This window comes from Balaenoptera musculus, chromosome 10, assembly GCF_009873245.2.
Source record: "Balaenoptera musculus isolate JJ_BM4_2016_0621 chromosome 10, mBalMus1.pri.v3, whole genome shotgun sequence".
Lineage (NCBI taxonomy): Eukaryota > Metazoa > Chordata > Mammalia > Artiodactyla > Balaenopteridae > Balaenoptera > Balaenoptera musculus.
In genome coordinates, this window is record NC_045794.1 from 65,232,088 (window position 1) to 65,252,238 (window position 20,151).

The window sequence follows — 20,151 nt, forward strand, 5'->3', positions numbered from 1 at the left end:
TCCCTCAGGGATACTGAGGGACAACAGAACAGTTTGTCCTAAACAAGAAGAACATATCTCATTTGAAAATGAGGATCCTCTTATTATCTAGTTCTGAATTTGGGTTACTTTTTCTGATAAATGCTACTGCCTCTACACTTTAATTCAATAGAATCATCAGTATATAAAAATTTGTTTAGTTTTACAAGGCTTTGGTTAACAATTATGGGCAAGAGGAACAAAAATTAGATTCAAGGATATTGTGGAGGTTCTCTGAAAAGATGAACAATTTGAGCTAGATGACACTTCTAAAAAGTGTCTTCATTGGTTTTCTTTTATCTGAAGCAGGGATAAGAGAGAAGATTCTGAATACCTAGTGAAATAAATTTCTGGTGGGTTTCATCAGTCTCTGATGTGAATAATGAGATGGTCAGTGTTGAAGTAACTTAGGATGGTTAGGAAAATTAAGAAAAGTTATCACTGTTGCAAATATCTGAGAAAAAATCTTTCTTAGTGACTTACTGTAACTATTGAACTAGAAGTAAAGCCATTGATAAAGAAAGCTATTAACACTTATCAGGTCATCTAAATATCTATAGATTTTTTATTATTAAAATAATTCTACCAACTTAAAAAATTCATAAATATCTAGCAACATATTTTTAGAAAGGATAAAAATGAGAAAAAGGTCAGTTAAAAAAAAAAAAAAAAGTAAAACATACCTGGAAATGGAATCCGTCTATAAAGAGAGAAAAACATAAGCATAACTAAATTTTTATGCTTTCATTAAAGTAACTTATTGATTAATCAAGAAAATTTAACATCAATACTATTTTCACACTATTAAACTAACACCTATTTATTATATACACTTTAATGTAGTTGTTCTTACAAAGAAATTCTAGAACAGTCACTGTATATTTCTACTTGTCTGATACTATACGATTACATTTGCCAATTTATAGTCATATTTTGTGAATTTCTACAAAATGGCACCATACATTATTTTTTTAATTAGAAGGAAAAAAAAGAGAGACTAAGACATATCCATTACTTACAACGTGCTTAGCAGGAAAAAGTAACATTTATATTAAGAAATGCAAGTTTATTATGGGACATCTCAAAGCAATTATCTTTCCCATTTTTCTGTTTTTGAGGCCATCAGAGACAAACAAATGAATGCCTAAAGTATTTTATGTATGACAGTATATACATATTTTGCTTAAAATTTATTTTCTGGAAATCCAGCTATACATTCCTTCAAAGTTTAGCAATTAAGGGACAGGAAATTATAATTAATTTTCTTAAGCAAGTGGTATGCTATACTGAAGTTCCAAAACTCTTCTTATCTAAATGGTGAAATGATTAATAGGATAAAATCGTCTTATTGAAGTCAAAGAATTTTTTTGGGGTGATCATCTTTAGCTCTTTCTCTTTCTATTGAAACACTCACTTAATCTATAATTTTCTATAAAATAACTATTCAGAAATGGTTTGTTAAATTTCTGAATTTAGATATTTATACTTACCCTTGAATGCACTGTGAAATTACTGGGTTCCTTTGGGACTGTCTGAAGTCTCATTCAGACTAAAAATGTCCTCCTAAGTCTATTTAAGTTTCCTTTGCACAACCAATTTCTTACCTGCTTCCTATTTTTTTGATGTAATGCTTTACTTTATTGATTTATTCTTTAGTTTTATAATAATGAACAATTTTGAAGTTAAATTTCAATTTTCATGATATCATTCAAATTCATAAGCTGCTAAAAGAGTAGATTTTGAAAGTTCTTATCACAAGAAAAAAAATTTGTACTTATGTGTGGTGATGATGTTAACTAGACTTACTGTGCTAATCACTTCACAATACACAAATATTAAATAACAACTTTATACATGTGCAACGAACATAATGTTATATGTCAATTATATCTCAATTAAAAAAAAGAGCAGAAACAAACAAAAGATATTATTTATCCAAATTCAGGAAACTAGCCACACATGAAATAAAATGTATACATATCAAATGAAAATATCACATCTCACCTCACAGTCTGCACTCTGGCTCACTGATTTAAAATTTAAGAATAAATAAAAACTCCAAGTAGTCACAGAAATCACTCAAATTCTATTTCTTTGCCTTTAAAAAGCATGGTGCTAGTATTGGTTATGTTTTATATTTTAAAAATTGTAGTAGAAAGCACATAAAACAAAATATACCATGTAAGCCACTTTTAAGAGTATAGTTCAGTAGCGCTGACGATATTCACACTGTTGTGCAACAGCTCTCTAGAATTTTTTTCATCTTGCAAAACTGTGATTTTATACTCATTAAACAAATCCCCATATCCTCCTACCCCTAGCTCCTGGCAACCACAATTCTACTTTCTGTTACCCATGAGTTTGAATACTCTAGGTACCTCATTTAAGTGGAATCATACAGTATGTGTTTCTTGTGACCTGCTTATTTCACTTAGCATAATGTCCTTGTGGTTCCCTGTGTTTTAAAATTATTTTTCCAAAGTAAAAATGCCCTTTAAGTTTTTCTGATTACAGTACCATAAGCTCATACAAAATACCACAGTATAAAAAGTTCCTCTATAATTCCCCATCTCTCAAACGCCCTAGATAACCACTGTTAATCTTTTCTGTATACATATCTTTGTGAACACATAAAATATCTATCCATGCAAATACATTTTGATATATTCCCAACTAATAGACAATTAGGACGTTTTCAATATTTTGCTTCAAGAGCCATGCTGCTGTTAACACTTTAGACTTGTCTTTCCAAACTTAAGTCATTTCCTTGGGAATAAATTTCTCAAAGTGGAATTGCTAAGCTAAAAGGCATGAACTTTTTCTCAAGCCTTCAGATTTGTACTGCTAAACTGATTTCCCAAGAAAACATATTAATTATAATCTCAAAATCTTATATGAAAATGCCTATTTCAATACTAATCATGCCAAACCTAAGCATTATTAACCTTTGCCAATTTCACTTTTGTATTAATTGTTGTATCTTTGGTTATTAATGAAAGTAAATGTATTTTAAGCTTGTTGGCCATTTATATTTCTTCTTTTGTAACATTTATAAATTTCATGGATTCTGCCTCTATTTTTACTGTCTTTTAAATAGTACAAATATTAATATTTTAAATGTTACAAAAGAGGGCTAAGCTTATTTACTTTTTAAAAACTTATTTATTTATTTATGGCTGCATTGGGTCTTCATTGCTGCGCACAGGCTTTCTCTAGTTGCGGCAAGTGGGGGCTACTCTTCGTTGCGGTGCAGGGGCTTCTCATTGCGGTGGCTTCTCTTGTTGTGGAGCACGGGTTCTAGGCGCATGGGCTTCAGCAGTTGTGGCTCGTGGGCTCTAGGGCACAGGTTCAGTAGTTGTGGCACACGGGCTTAGTTGCTCCACACCCTGTGGGATCTTCCTGGACCAGGGATCGAACCCGTGTCCCCTGCATTGGCAGGCGGATTCATAACCACTGCACCACCAGGGAAGTCCAGCTTATTTACTTTTAACTGAGCAAATGTGTTTCAATTTTAATAAGGGTGTCTTTTATGCCATTTTCTAGCTTTACATGTTTAAATAATCAAATCTGCTAATCTTTTCTTTTTAGTTTCTTGCCTTGGTGTCTGTCTTACTTAAATTTTTGATTTATTACTAATGTTCTTCTCATGGTAAAAGTTTTATCATCCAATAGTTTAATGAAAGCAAATTATAATAACCCAAGCAACAGAAGCCCCATTTTTGGAAATAATGAACCATATTATGATAAAGTAATTCAAATTTCATCTTAATTTTAATTTATATCCTGAAGGTAGCTTCACAGGTAATTCAAAATATTTAACAACTTTTTGGCAACTTACAATTTACTTTGAAGCAAAAAAGTATATGCTACAAAGCCATTTTTCAATTTGGTGAACTGGGATTCTATAAACTGAATACAAGTTTTGTTATCAAACACACTTTTGAGGTAATGATAACACTATTTCAGAAAATGCACCGAAGAATTGTGTTGCTCATACTTTTTCACAGAAAAAAAAAGGGCTGATGCTACAAATTTTCATAAGAGAGCAACACTTACTTAGTGGAAGCACTTTTCTAGTCTATTGTAAAGACACTATGGGTTAGTGTCTTAACCTCCACTCTTCCTTTTCCTCATGGTACAGCAGTCATTAAGTTTAGATGAGATGGTATGTAGCCCACATTAGCAGCAAAACGGCTGCAATATATCAGTGGTAGGCCTTGTCTGACATAGAGGGTTGCGTAATATAACTGAATTATAATAAATTCTCTTTGTTTAATCCAGTTTAAGCTGGGTTTTGCATTACTTGTAACTGAAAAAAATGCTAGCACAAAGTAAGATCGAAACAATCCTCTATTTAAAATGAACAAAAACTATTTAAATTGTTTGGAACTAAGAAAAATTTTCTTCATAGAAACAATATTCTACTCAACCTTAATGTATCTCATGTATAGTTTTAACAGTAAAACTTAAATACAACATATATCAATATGCTTCAAAATCACAACTTTGTAAGCCAGAAAATCTTTCCCCTCCTATCCCAGCTTGCTGGGGTGGGGTATCTGGGTGATATGGCAGTGAGAAGTGTCAGCTGGAGATGGTTTACTAACTCCTTTGCTTTTGTTTACCTGTCCATTGTTTTTCCTTGAAAGATGGGAGTTCACAGTGTACCAATGGGCAAGGAAGATGATGGACAAGTTTACAGAATATAATAAAGAAGAGACATAGGTGAAATGGGGGAGTGCTGACAACTGATAGGCAAAGGGTTTAAAAATGACAAAACTTTTGCCCTGCAAATAATTTACCCTTGTTAGTAATTAATTCCTCAATCTGTCTGGCTATCTAAAGGTAAAATAAAAGTAACTTTTGGGTCAAAATAGGCCCTAAGAGTAATGTCCAGAGTCACCTAGCACAGAGAACCAACTTCTGGGCACTTCACATTATTGTAGATCCCTGCGACTGAAAGTAATTTTAACAGCTTTATGTAGGAACGCCAAGTCAAAATGAAGAAAATATGATCAGAATACCATTTCAGGCTAGACAGTGCTGAGTTTAAAACAGTAAGACTAACTTATGTTGTACAGATCTATCCTTATGTGAATAGAGCTCTTCTAAGTATGTCAGCTTTGTGCACAGCTAAACAAGAGGGAACAGAGGGGCAAAAAAACTAGTGGGAAGAAACTTTCATCATTTGCTAGCTATGCAACCTTGTCATTCAAACTTGCCTTAGTTTCTTCATCAATACTGAGGGGGCGAGGTGGGGGGGCTTTTCCTGAACATTATTGGGAAGATCAGCTGTGATAATGAATGTAAAATCCTTTAGAGACACTACATTTCTAAACAAATGTAAAGAAAGTTAAAATGACCTATTATCTTCTCCAAAATACAACTTCGCCATTTACAAAACTAAAATCTGGATCTGGTAAGATATGCACTACTTCTGGATATTCTTTAGATACTTTTCTTTGGTCAAAGGTATTACAGGTAGCCCCTGCTTTTCAAAAGTTCGTTTACGCGACTTTGCTTTTACGAAAAAAGGCAAAAAGTGCAAACAGTACTCAACATGTTTTACAGCAAGCCATTATAGAGGCAGCACACCCTCAGCAGCAAAAGAGCCACCGCCAAGCTCCTTCCCTGGGAACTACACTCAGTTTAAGCTGCCACAGCTTTGGACTGTGTCTTTGAGCACCGCGATTTATCTCAATTCATCTCTTGCATCCGGTAGCAAGATGTGTCCTAAGGTAATTCCCTCTTCACTTTATGTGGCTTACTGAAGATTATGAAACACTCTACTTTTGGATAGCAGTGGAAACCTGTATTCTCTTCTTTGTTTTTTCTTTTCAACTTTGAAGGTTAATTTACATACAATAAACTACATCCACTTAGAGTACACAGTTTGATGAGTTTTGACAGTTGTGTATATCCAAAAAATTACCTCTACAATCAAGATCTAGAACATTCCTAATGTCTCTAAAATACTCTTTGTGCCCCTTTCCAGTCCCTCCATGCCTGATTCCAGAAAACCACTGATGGTCTATCCCCAGCAGGCAGGTACAGTGTGCAGTAACTGTCTGACATGAATAAATATAAACACAAGTAAAAAGTAACCCTTAAAAAATACGAACACTTCTAAATACAAAAAATAATGTTATTTACCTGAGTTTCTTTCTTATTGGATCCCTCTTCTGTATCTGATTGTTGTTCTTGTTCATTTTCATCACTCTAAAATAGATTTTAGAAAAGTAAAGATAAATTTCAAACGGTTAATATTTAAATACATTAGGGTTTTTGTAATTTAAAATGACCCTTGAGAAAAACCTAACAGGAAATGGATCAAAAGGAAAACTTTTTAAAGTGTGACTTTTTTTGCCTTATTTAGAGGAAGCCTATTTTGTCTGCATGGTACAATATAAGTAGGTTAGCGTATATGGTGAAGAAAGACCATCTACCTAACATTCTGATTTAGGAAACACATTTCATGTGTTTCATGCTAAGCTGGAGGCTTAGCATGAAAAAGATGATACTCAATTTTATATTGTAATGTTACTGCATGTACTTTAATAGTCAATATAGATACTATGTAGCTGCTCAACTATAATGAGGCAGCAAAAATAGGAAACTCATTAAGTAAGAAAAGCTCTATTCTATAAGCTTGGCAAGATTTATACAACAGTCCTATTATATTTAGGTAGTTCAGCTATCTAGAAATTTTTTGGGAATTTACAGCACACCAAATAGAAAACTAAGGTCTCAGTAGGCTAAAAACCTAGACTCCCAGACAATAGGAATATTCTACTAGAAGGCCTGAACATCTCGGCAAACCATAAAGGATTGAAAGAAAAGGGAAATTTGCAATCAAACATATCTGGCTCAGGCTCACTATAAAAATACCACAGGCTTTAAAACTAAATCATCCTATTTCACACTCGTACAGCTATTTTCAGCTCTGTGACTTAGGGTAAATTTATTAAAAAAATTTTTGAGCCACAGTTATCTCCTCCACAAGTGGGGATAAAAACCTTATAGAATTGCCCTAAGGATTATAGAGGATGTTTGTACAAACTATCATGTGGTACCCTAGCAAAAATGATATGTGAAGTTACTAAGTGAACGGGAGAAATCAATGCTGCTACTGCCAGTATTACTTATTAATATAAATGTATTAATTCCGCAACATGAACTAACTGTCTTTTTTTTAAAAAAATAAATTTATTTATTTATTGGCTGAGTTTGGTCTTTGTTGCTGCACGCGGGCTCCCTCTAGCTGCGGCGAGTGGGGGCCACTCTTCCCTGCGGTGCATGGGCTTCTCATTGCGGTGGCTTCTCTTGTTGTGGAGCACGGGCTCCAGGCATGCGGGCTTCAGTAGTTGTGGCTCGCGGGCTCTAGAGCGCAGGCTCAGTAGTTGTGGCTCGCGGGCTTAGTTGCTCTGCGGCATGTGGGATCTTCCCGGACCAGGGCTCGAACCCGTGTCCCCTGAGTTGGCAGGCGGACTCTCAACCACTGTGCCACCAGGGAAGCCCAAACTAATTGTCTTTATGCGTTACTGTTTCATGGAAGAACACAGGAACTGGAAATTTAAAAAGTGGGGAGGGGGAAGAGTAGCCCCCACCTGCCACAAATAGAGAAAGCCCGAGCGCAGCAACGAAGACCCACCACAGCCAAAAATAAATAAATAAATAAATAAATAAATTTATTTAAAAAGAAAAAAAAAAGTGGGGAGGCTCAGAGGTCCTGAAAAGTAGTAACTAAGAAAAAAAAAAAAAAAAGGAAACCTAATAATATAACAGAGTAAAAACTCTACCTTATCTTTGACAGAGCCCTTGGTTCTTTTTGTATATTGTCTGATATAGGTTCAATCATGAGGCCATGAAAAGGGAAGGAGACTTGTGCTGATGGTTGATTAGAATACAATTCAATGCAAGCTCAAATTAAAAAGATGAGTATTGCCCATATGGACCTCAGGAAGAATTCTTATAATGCTGGTTAAGTGTATGACTCCAGAAAGTGGATTTTTGAAGGGATAGCTGGTGTAAATAAAACTGGGGAAAAATAAATACTATATAATAAAGCTTTGCCTACTAAACCCCTAATACATGTAAGTTATTAAAAAGATAATTTTTAAGTAGTAAGAGTTACTATGTTAAGGTGCTAAGACTGTGAGATTTTATTTTACTCTTATTAAAATGTTACTGGGCAATCAGTGAGAATCAACCAGATATCATGTACTTCCTGACAGAGGACAAAACACCCTGCCAAGAGAATACTGAACCAAAATCTGATCATTTCTCTACCTCAAACTACCAATTTATAGGAAACATAAAAAGCTACATGACTGTGTTAAACTACAGTTCAGGGATATAACCCAGTTCATTCAAAAATAACTGTAAGAAAAAAAGAGATGGAGGACATAACTGATTACAAGAGACTTTAAAGAAATAACTAATCATAATGTATGGTCCTTATTTGGTTCCTACTCAAATCAGCAAAGTATAAAATTAGAACAGGGACTTCCCTGGTGGTCCAGTGGGTAAGACTGTGCTCCCAATGCAGGGGGCCCGGGTTTGATCCCTGGTCGGGGAACTAGATCCCACACGCATGCCACAACTGAGAGTTCACATGCTGCAACTAAGAGTCCTCATGCCGCAACTAAAAGATCCCGCGTGCTGCAACTAAGACCCAGCGATGCCAAAATAAATAAATAAATAACTATTTAGGACTTCCCTGGTGGCACAGTGAGAATCCGCCTGTCAATGCAGGGGACACAGGTTCGAGCCCTGGTCTGGGAAGATTCCACATGCCGTGGAGCAACTAAGCCCGTGTACCACAACTACTGACCCTGCACTCTAGAGCCCGCGAGCCACAACTACTGAGCCCACACCCCACAACTACTGAAGCCCATGTGCCTAGAGCCTGTGCTCCATAACAAGAGAAGACACCGCAATGAGAAGGCTGAGCACCGCAACAAAGAGTAGCCCCCGCTCGCCACAGTTAGAGAAAGCCCACGCGCAGCAACCCAACGCAGCCAAAAATAACACAGTCTATGGCAAAACTGAGAAATCTAATACTAAATGCCTACTGAGGAGGGTCTCGCAACAGAGCAAATAAATTCTAGCCATACGCCCAGAAAGATTCAGGAATTGTAGATTTTAAAAAAACCAAAAAAATAAAAATAAAATAAAATAACTATTTAAAAAATAAAATAAAATTACAACAAACCATTTATGGCAACATGAGTCAACAGGACATTAAAACTGACTGGATATTCAATATTAAGGATTTATTGTCAATTTATTTAAAAATAAACATGATCATGATATTGTGATCACTTATTATATGATAACATATTGTGGTTACTTTTATTATTTTTTAAAAATAAAATTTTAATATTTTTTAAAAAGGTGTCCTTATTTCTTAAAAATACAGACTGAAGTTTTTACATATAAAATGATATTACTAAGATTTACTTCAAAATAATACAGGAGTTGGGAAAGTGGTGGGGATTTAGCTTAAACAATAAATACCTGGGGTGGGGCCATATACTTTTTTATGTTTGAACTTTTCTGTATTAAAAAAATTTTTTAACGAAAAAAAAAAAAATCAACTGGCTAAAAAAAACAATCCTCCCAAAACCAAATTATTTTTGCCTTTCTGTAGGTATATGTTGTGTTGAAACAGTATAAATTTCACTTTAACCACGTTACCCCATAGCTCTTCTTTCTCTTGCATATGAATATCAATGTCAGGCATACAATCAGGGAATCAAGAAAAAAAATTTAAGTTTATAGGATTGTTATAATTTGATAAGTAAAGCACTGCAACTATCCAGCATCACTTGAGATGGAAATAATTGTTATGTATATCATAATCATATTCATGAAAATAGGATTAAATGTAAAGCATCTTTCTTTCAAGAACCGCTAAGATAAATGAGCAGTTTAGCCATTATACAATAATCAACATCTGTACACTGAGCTGCAGCCATTATTATTTTTATTCCAATATTGGGACAGTATTCTTGCTTTTAATACCAGAAATCTAAGTAGTTGTTTATTCTTATAAAGAAGAACTCTTCTGATTTAAATAAGTCAGCTCAAACACATAGTGATGATCTAAAGAATATATAATCTGAGGCATATAAGAAATCATTAGTGTACATTCTTGGAAAGATTAAGCATACTATCAAGTAGTTATATTTTAATAGGTTCTCACATCTTGTGTCCAGAATGAAACTCCTGTAGATCTTCTTTTCTCTCTTGGTCGCCGTCGTTCTCTGATTGATTTAGGTTGTGATTTATCTTCTCCCTCTTTTTCTTCTTCTCTCTTTTCTCCCTCTGTTAAGGATTAAAATTAATCATATGGCAGCCATGTATCTTGATAGTATTTTGCAGTGTAAATGTGAAAATAATTCTAAGTCAATCTCCTTTGTGAAGCCTTCTAAAATTCTCTAATCAGAAATAATTTTTGCCCCTCCCAGTGCTCCTATAACACTTGGCTTAAACATGTATCTGTATCTCTCATTAGATACGTTTTTGAGAATCAAGATAAGAACTAATTTTAATTACTTCATTTTTCTAGTGCCTAAAACAAAAATTTTGCTAAAAAGACACGCTTGCTATTTGCTGAACAGAAAATAATTGAATCCTATGAAGAGAATGGGGTCCCAGTTATTAACGTCTGACAGGAAGATAGTTATTATACCTAACATTAACACTTCAAGATAGTTATTATACCCAAACAGTGCATAATGATGGAACAGCTAGTGGGCATCATACAAATTTATCAGTTTCTGCTTCTACCATTCCCAGTCCTCCTTCAGCAGTAATGAATACAGTAGTCATTGAATTTTCTATTAGTATCTAAGAGTAAACCTTTTTTTTTGTTGCTGGGGAAAAAATTATCTTTTATTAAAAACAAATCAATGTAAACAAATGTTAGTCTTCAAATTTGTTCCCTTCCTGGGATAGTTAAAATAGCTTCAGACTTACATACTAGAAGAATATTAGGGCCTCTGAATATGCTTTAAAAAGTAGACGGGGCGGGGCTTCCCTGGTGGCACAGTGGTTGAGAATCTGCCTGCCAATGCAGGGGACACGGGTTCGAGCCCTGGTCTGGGAAGATCCCACATGCCACGGAGCAACTGGGCCCGTGAGCCACAATTACTGAGCCTGTGCGTCTGGAGCCTGTGCTCTGCAACAAGAGAGGCCGCGATGGTGAGAGGCCCGTGCACCGCGATGAAGAGTGGTCCCCACTTGCCTCAACCGGAGAAAGCCCTCGCACAGAAACGAAGACTCAACACAGCCATAAATAAAAAAAAAAAAAAAAAAAAAAAAAAGTAGACGGGGCTTCCCTGGTGGCGCAGTGGTTGGGAGTCTGCCTGCCAATGCTGGGGACAAGGGTTCGATCCCTGGTCCAGGAGGATTCCACATGCCGTGGAGCGGCTAAGCCTGTGTGCCACAACTACTGAGCCTGCGCTCTAGAGCCCGCGAGCCACACTACTGAAGCCTGCGCGCCTAGGGCCCGTGCTCCACAATGGGAGAAGCCGCTGCAATGAGAGGCCCGCACACCGCAACAAGGAGTGGCCCCTGCTCACTGCAACTGGAGAGAGCCCTCGCGCAGCAATGAAGATCCAACGCAGCCAAAAAAAAAAGTAGATTGTAAAAAAAGAAAAAAAAAAAAAAGAGACATATATGGAACAAAGTAACGTTAAAAATGATTTTTAAAAGGCTCCTTGTGTCATTGTCTCCTTGCTGTGAAGAAAAAGAAGCAAAAGAAACCCCAAAATTATAGTATTAAGAGGGGTTTTAAAGTTGCTTTTAGAATTAGTTTACAGCAAAGGTCGCAAACTCCAACATAGAGAGTGGCCATCCAGGTTACATAGAGAGGTAAAATGGGCCAGGAGGGGGGCTGCTACTTGGCTCTCATCAATTGTTGACCTGTGAGAATTCAGAGCCAGCGTTGCCATATCCTCCAACTTTTCAACAGAAGACAGAAATCTGAACTTTTATGCAGATACCCCTAATTTTAAATGTTGGCTCAAAATTTTTACAAACATTAGATGGGCCTCACACTTAGTGGTTTAAAGAACTGAAATATCTCAATGACCAACAAAAGAAAAGCCAGCTGGAAATAGAAAAAAATTTAATTTTCTGAAGTTTATTCCTACATGATTACTGATATTATCATGACTAATACTATGAAGATTTTGTTTTTTTTTAAAAATTTTTATTTATTTATTTTATTTTTGGCTGCGTTGGGTCTTTGTTGCTGCGAGCAGGGGCTACTCTTCGTTGCAGTGTGCGGGTTTCTCATTGCAGTGGCTTCTCTTGTTGCAGAGCACGGGCTCTAAGCGCGTGGGCTTCAGTAGTTGTGGCTCACGGGCTCTAGAGCGCAGTCTCAGTAGTTGTGGCACACGGGCTTTGTTGCTCGCCAGCATGTGGGATCTTCCCAGACCAGGGCCCGAACCCGTGTTCCCTGCATTGGCAGGCAGATTCTTAACCACTGTGCCACCATGGAAGCCCGAGATTTTGCTTTTAAAATATAAAATACCTACAGTTAGGAATAATTTTATTTAGTAGCCATCTCTTATTTAAAGGAGGAGCTAATTAGTGTTTACATAGGAAGTTTATATGAAATAATAGGAAATGTTAATAGTGTCAATATGCCAATATACAGCTGAAAAAGAAATCTATTTCTCAAGAAATAAGCATAAAAATAAGTTTTTTTGGCAAGGACATTACATATGTTAAATGATTTTTGTTTAAAACAATTTCACAGAAAACAGTTAAAAGATATCTACATAATATGCAAGAAATGACTTGAAACATTAATAAACTGCTCCTAGAAATAATCACCCTACCAGCTTTTCTATACTAACTTTTCTATGTTGATGGACATAAAGATTTTTGAAGGCAATAAAGATATATGTATCAATGCCAGACCATATTATTTTCTGTTTTTATTTTCTACTTTTCTCATCCTCAACCATCATGTTCTTTCTGGTTAGGTAGAATGAGTCCCAGTTTAGGATGTTGTTTCTCTTCTGTTAAACTATTAGTTAGGAAAAACCAACTCAAAGAATTAATCTGAAGAAAACAAAGTGTTTTCAAAATTTGGTCTTCTTACCTCTTTCATTTTCCTTTGTTAATCCTCTGGAGTAAGCAGAAGTTATACCTACAAGACTATTTGGCCTGTTTAGTTGACTTGAAGCATAGAGTGAACTGCTCATGGTAGAAAGTGAAGAGGATGGAGTGGTTGAACTTGAAGTTGATACTGGTCTGTAGCGTTGATAAGTCTGTGAAACATTAAAATTAACACCCATTTGAAATATTAAACATAGATAAAAACATATAAGACACTTAAATTCATTTCAAAGGAAAAGTAATGTTCTAATCATGTCAAAATAATTTAGATTTCCAGTTAAAGTCCTTATGAATATTTTGTATATGGTTTGTTAGTATATAAATCTCTTGCATTTTGAGAATCACAAGAACTATCCGTGCCACTTGACCTAGCGGTGTTGTTGGTATACTATTACCTCATCATATGTTCTGGAGTACTTCTGTTTATATTCATCTTCTCTAGATGTTTCTGACTCCTTCTTTTCTTCTTGCTTCTCTTTATCCTGTTTTTCTTTTTCCTCTTTTTCTTTTTCTTCATTTTCTTGTTCTCTGGTTCGGGTAGAACGACTCCTTCCTATCGTTTTCTCAGCTTCCTGAAGATCAGTCAATGTCACCCCCTGCACGCAAAAAAAGATAAATTTAATTATGAGAGGCATTAAGGCTCATTTCAAAGGAATATTTTATAAGTAGATATATTAAATGTGAATGTATTAAAAGTCAAATATGCATGTTTGGAATTGGTTTGCAAATTGAAACAGAATTTCTACTTAGCAAGTCACATTCATTCTATGAAGAATCATCATGAGCAAGCACAATAATAGGTACTGGGAAAGAAATAAAATATGTGCAAGAAATTGTCTCTGTATTCAAGAAATTAACAGAATAGCACAGGAACTGACCATATGAATATAAATATTCCCAAGAAGTTCAGAGAAAGAAGGAAAAGCCAATATATGCATTATTTATATATTAAATTTATATGTATTTATGTTTCTGTATATGTATATGCACACAGAGAAGATTTCAGTAAAGAAGTAATTTTTGAAGGTTAAGTCTTGAAAAGAATAGGTTGGATTTCAAGAAATTAAGGTACGAGGACAGAAAAAATACGTTAAGTAATGGCAAGGATTAAACACTTGAATCTGGGGACTTCTCTGGCAGTCCAGTGGTAAAGAATCCGTCTTCCAATGCTGGGCATGTGGGTCTGATCCCTGGCCGGGGAAATAAGATCCCACATGCCGCGGGGCAACTAAGCCCACGTGCCACAACTACTGAGCTCACGTGCCTCAACAAGAGAGTCCACGTGCTGCAAACTATTGAGCCCATGCACTCTGGAGCCTGCACGCCACAACTACAGAGCCCACATGCCCTGGAGCTCACGCGCCACAACTAGAGAGATAAAACCCGCAAACCACAACTCGAGAGAAGCCCACGTGCTGCAACGAAGAGCCCATGTGCCTCACCGAAAAGATCCCACATGCCTCAATGAAGATCCTGCGTGTTGCAACTAAGACCCGAGGTAGCCGAAAAAATAAAGAAAATAAATAAATAAAATAAATAAACAGTTGAATCTGGACTTTGGAGCCCCTCAACTGTAGGAAAGGGAAGACACAAGAGATATGGGAGAGAGAGTGGCAAGGGGGTAAGAAGATGATAACTAGCTTGAGTGACATTTTTCTCATACTTGTATATCAGCTTTTTGATATACCTAATATAAAAGACCTATTTCCCATAGCTTCCAAAGACGCATAGAATTCTTTAATAATTATGACACATCATATATGATTAATTTTAACACTGATCAAATACCCTGAGCCAGACACTGTATTAGGAATAGAAAAATAAATACTTAAAGAGATACAAAGGCATATGCTACTTAGACGAAATGTAACATTAACAGTATAGCCACATAAAAAGGCTACGGTAGGATTACTAAGGCAACTTTTATCTTTTAAGATTTACTCATATTATATAGTGACATCAATATTTTCACAGAAATGTGAAAAAGGGAAAGATAATTTATTTTGAACTTTTATATATTATACACATTAAATATACCTGTGTTGATCTTCTAGACTGTCTTGCTTGTCTAGATCTTGCTTTTCTTTGGGATTCAGACTCTTCATCTCTAACAGGAGTGAGGTATGATCTACAGTAATAAATAAAAATGGTCACTTGGAGATACAATACCTGTGAATATAATTACACATGAACGTGCGTAAGTGAAACATTTAAATTTAGCATTTTAATGGATTTTAAGAAAGAGTCTTCAGAAAATGGTTAAACCCACTCTGAAATTCAACAATGCAATTTGATAGTTTTTTAGATTGGAACTACTCATATTAACATATTTTTAAAGTTCTTCCTAACCACAGTTTTGGTTTTTTTTAAACTATGTAACATCATTCCTCTTAGCTCCTTTCTTGATTTCCTGCAACACCATCCTAGATGGTATGTGAAGTTACAAGGCTAAACTCTAGACTGTCAATGTCTTTTTATGGTAAAGGACTGAATGTAATATTTAGGATATGGGATGACTAGTGAGGAAGCAGCACTCCCTGCGTTCTTGTCATTGTGCATTTACTAATAATGTTTTTGACAGACATCACACTTTTGTTCATACTTTAAATTCTCTAAAAATTCAAGTGTTTTTATACACAAACTGCTTTAAAATCAGCATCTTATTCTTGGGTCACTGATTTTCTGATACAGAGAAGAGGATTTGGCATTTATGTTCACTAGATTTTATATTATAAATCTAAGCCTATGTTCCATCCTGTCACAAGGTATGCACAATTTCAAAAGCATGCAATCTATGTCAAGAGGTAAATAATGAATTAAAGGGTTGAACAAGCAAAGACAAGACAGAGCCCTGCAACATAAGAAAACTTCCCTCTAATGATCAATATTATTCGGGAAGTTCACTTGTTAACACTTTATCTAGTTACACTACCATCTAGCTCACATTTCTCACAGAACATTCTGAACTTGAGTATCTTTATTTTCTGTTGTTCATTAAGTTTATCAATAACCTATCATCATACCCCATCCCCAAATGCTATTTTTTAAAAACTCTCCTGTTAACTTTAGTGTTCTTCTCAATTTGTAATTCATTCTGCTCTTTAACCTCCCTGACACTATTCACATATTCGTAACAAACTTTAGAATTTATTCTTTGTTTTATGCCTTATGTTTTATTTTTTCTGTGTCCTTTAAAGCTCTAAGTTCAGAGAGTATAACACATCTTCAAACACCTTACAGTTGTTTACAGTTCCTTCAGAATTCTTTTTAGAGAACTCTCATTCTTTTTGATACATAGGAATGCGTCTCTCCCTCCAAAGTCTTGAATTTTTTGGAATCTGTCTCTCTAAAACTAGAATACAAGATTCATTATTCCTAGGATTTGTCTCCTTGGATAACTAACCCTAAGATGACACAGTCGTTTCTCACCCAAGATCCTGGTTGCCTCAATTTCATCAATTAACTCCTACTTATTGGTTAAAGTTAGTTCTAGAGGACTGGTTCTTCTTGCTTCTACTCTAATCACAGATAAACTGTAAAGCAAGGTAAGTCAAGAAATTCTCAAGAGGGTGTTTTTACTTGAATGAGACATCCAGCAAACTTAGATGAAAATCCCATCACTTCTATATTCTGACTTAAGTTGTTTTTATCATCTGCTTTGAGAAAATATCACTTGTGTTCTCTATTCAGTTGAATAACTTATGGCACTATATCATAAGGATAAGACTTTTTTTTCCTCTTTATCCGTATGTTTTCTATCATTTTTTACCTCTAGGTTTCTAGACTATCCTGAATGATTATGTCTTTTTGCTATCATAGTAGCACTACATTTATCTCATCAATAAGGCACAGCTGATCAAATTGAAGCACTTCACTGAAGAGCTCTATCCTACCAAATTTGGTTTCTATTAAAAACTAGTACTGACATAAGTTCATAAAATAAAATTTTAATTTTTTTAACTAAAAAAAAAATGTGTCTCCCTAAAAGTGAAAGGCAAGGGAGAAGTCACTAAATAAGACACTTTGCTGATCACCATTTCTGCAGTTTAACTTCCTCTTAGTTGAAATTCTGTATGGCTTCACCTGTACCAACGCACAAACTCAGAGATGAGTACGACTGGTAGGATACCTGCCCTCTCTCCCTTCTATGCTGCTCAAAAGCTTGATATTCCTTCTTCTCCCATTGTTTTATTATTTCTATTCTGTCTATATATCAATTCTCTTGAGTTTTAAGGTTTTTATTCAGCTATAACAGATACTTTCTCATTTTTATTACGACTCCAGTGATTTTCTGGGACAAGAAAGAGGATAACCAATAAATTTGTTATTAGAGTTTAAGAAACATTAATTCTGGAATACGATTTTTGTATTGTTTGTTGTAGAAGTTGATTATATAAATGTGGAAAATACTATACATTCTAACCTTCTCCAGGAAAATAACAACATATTAAAGGGTCTGAAAAGGACTGAGGGAAGAAACCTGTTTAACTGTGTTTAACTCAGCAATTTCCAAGACCATTTAAGGAGGAAAAACTTTTTTTTTCTTTTGTGGTACATCTGTTAAATGTGTAAAAGTTCTCCGTGAAATATTAGCCTGTAAAATGGCTATTTTTTTCATCCATTCATTTAACACTTATTTATGCATCTACTGGTCCTATGCAATTTACTGCCTTTTGGACTTCCACCAGATGAGGAAAAAAAAAATAACAGAAAGAGAAGAAACCTAAATGTGATAGCAAATCTAGTTTAACAAAAGTTTATAGCAGCCTAGACAGCTGCATGTATCACTTTAGCATTTCATGAGCTGCTCTGAAAGTACAAATGGACATGAAAGACTGAATTCTTATTTCCACTATGTACAAAGTTTTCATATATAGTTTAAAACAACTGCATTGTCACTATGCCCCTTTACCCCATGGCAAATAGCACTATCAACCATCACACTCTCTCCCAAGAAGCCTAGATTATTTTTCAATACTTTCAAGCTGCCATGAAAGTTAATAAATCTATTTATCATATCTGGTTTAACATATGTAGGTCAGGGGCATAAAAATTACTAGCTGAAAGACTTGTAAAATCTGTTCATTTAAAATTTCCATACAAACATTTGCTCCAAATTAGCATAAAAACCTAGCCTATCGATTTGTAATATAGGAAATATATTTGATAGTCCCCATCTGAAATTCAGTTCCTTTCTCCTCCTTGAGGTGTCTATACAGAGCAGATCTCTAAGAACAGGATGTAGAGAAGACAAATAATTCAAATTTTTAATATGTGTTTAATTCCAAAGAGGTGATCATCAAAAAGATGGCAGAACATACCAAATTCCATTACTATATCATATTGTCATATTGATCTCTTTCGTATAACTGTATAGGGTATATAATTTTACTTACTAGTCTTAGATTGCCCACTATTTTCTGAAGAATCCAAAGGTTATTTTTAAATTAAGGTTTTTTCCCTCAGTAAAAGCAATTATTCTATATATTATTTCCCTGACATTTATTGGCTGAAATATTTATATTTATTTATAATATTTATACTTTGGTTAGTCACCAAATTACATCTCTAAAAAACTGAATACCAGCCCTTGCTTCTCACTCAGCATTTTTCCTTCCAGAGGGAAAATAAGTGGACAAATGGGAGCTGGCTGAGCCAAGGGAAAATGGTAGAAAAGGTAGTTGTACTGAACCATGTGAATTCATACTACAAATACGAAGTTATTAGTAAGGTACTGTTTTGCAGTTTGAAAAGACTACGGAGAATTAGAAATGCCTAAACAATGAAAGAATTTGCCATCTTGCTCCACCTATCTATCTATCTATCTATCTATCTATCTATCTACCTATCTAGATATTCTGCTGCCCCGCGAGGCTTGCTGGATCTGTTCCCTGACCAGGGATTGAACCCAGGCCATGGCAGTGAAAGCCTGGAATCTTAACCTCTAGGCCACCAGGGAACCTCGCCATGCTCCATCTATTTAAAGCTAGCTTCTCCTCCCTGCTCCCCAATGCCTCCTCCCTCCAATTAATCAATTGGAAATCTTTATGAAAACAGAAAATTTTCATCCAAACCTGATCAATAAAAACAGGAAAAGTCAACAATAATGTGGAACTTAATAGTGTACACAGTAACTTTACATAAAGTTACATAAAAGTACATATGTAAGGGTACCTAAAAATGGCATAAATGTATTAGTATCTTTTTCAGCCACAGTATATTCTTAAATCACCATACATACATTTGGGGGCAAATTTTCAACTATATACATTTTGAAACCATTAATGAAATTTAATTAAAAAGACAAACAGGGGAATTCCCTGGAAGTCCAGTGGTTAGGATCCGTGCCTTCACTGCTGAAGGCCCTGGTTCAATCCCTGGTTGGGGAACTAAGATCCCACAAGCCAAGCAGCGCGGCCAACAACAACAACAACAAAAAGACAGACGAGGCCAAAATTGCAAACAATTATTTGACATGAAACAAAACACAAACATTAATATTATTGCACACATCACTGAAACAAGTTAAGACAAAATGTCTGTAATGTAGACCAGGAAAAATGTCAATAGACATATTTTATTTCTTATGATATGAGAACCTGCTCTGTCCTAACAATATCACAGAATATTTAATTCTCAATCTTTAAAGTCTTCCAGGATTTATTCTAAAAAGCTGAAACTCAATACTTTCCAACAATATAAAAAATAAAGAAATCTGAGGTTAAGAATCATAATTTGCTTGTTCTGACACAACTGATGATTTTGGGGAGGCATTCATTGGCTTTGTCATTGGAAAAATTTTTTTAAAGTATGGAATGCTAGAGATAGAAAGGATTCTAGAAATTAAAAACTATATAAATTAAATACCTCATTTTACAGAAGAATAAATTCTGACCCACAGAGAACTCTTACCTTAGGATTAAGGCACAGCACGGAGTAGAAAACCAAGACCTCCTGAACTTTTTCCCCTTCAGCTCCCCACCTCCCAAAAAAGCA

General features: G+C 35.2%; 1 protein-coding gene across 8 annotated transcripts in view; it reads right to left on the bottom strand.

Moving 5' to 3' along the window:
* Positions 1-20,151, bottom strand: part of PPP1R12A (protein phosphatase 1 regulatory subunit 12A) — a 149,372-nt gene that overhangs the window by 15,994 nt on the left and 113,227 nt on the right. For all 8 annotated transcript variants that reach the window (XM_036865562.1, XM_036865569.1, XM_036865564.1 and 5 more), the window contains 6 exons: positions 15,193-15,283; positions 13,551-13,751; positions 13,139-13,307; positions 10,226-10,347; positions 6,172-6,237; positions 702-718 (listed from right to left, as the gene is read on the bottom strand). In XM_036865562.1, coding sequence (XP_036721457.1) covers positions 702-718; positions 6,172-6,237; positions 10,226-10,347; positions 13,139-13,307; positions 13,551-13,751; positions 15,193-15,283 — 666 coding nt within the window. The remainder of the gene's footprint in view (positions 1-701; positions 719-6,171; positions 6,238-10,225; positions 10,348-13,138; positions 13,308-13,550; positions 13,752-15,192; positions 15,284-20,151) is intronic.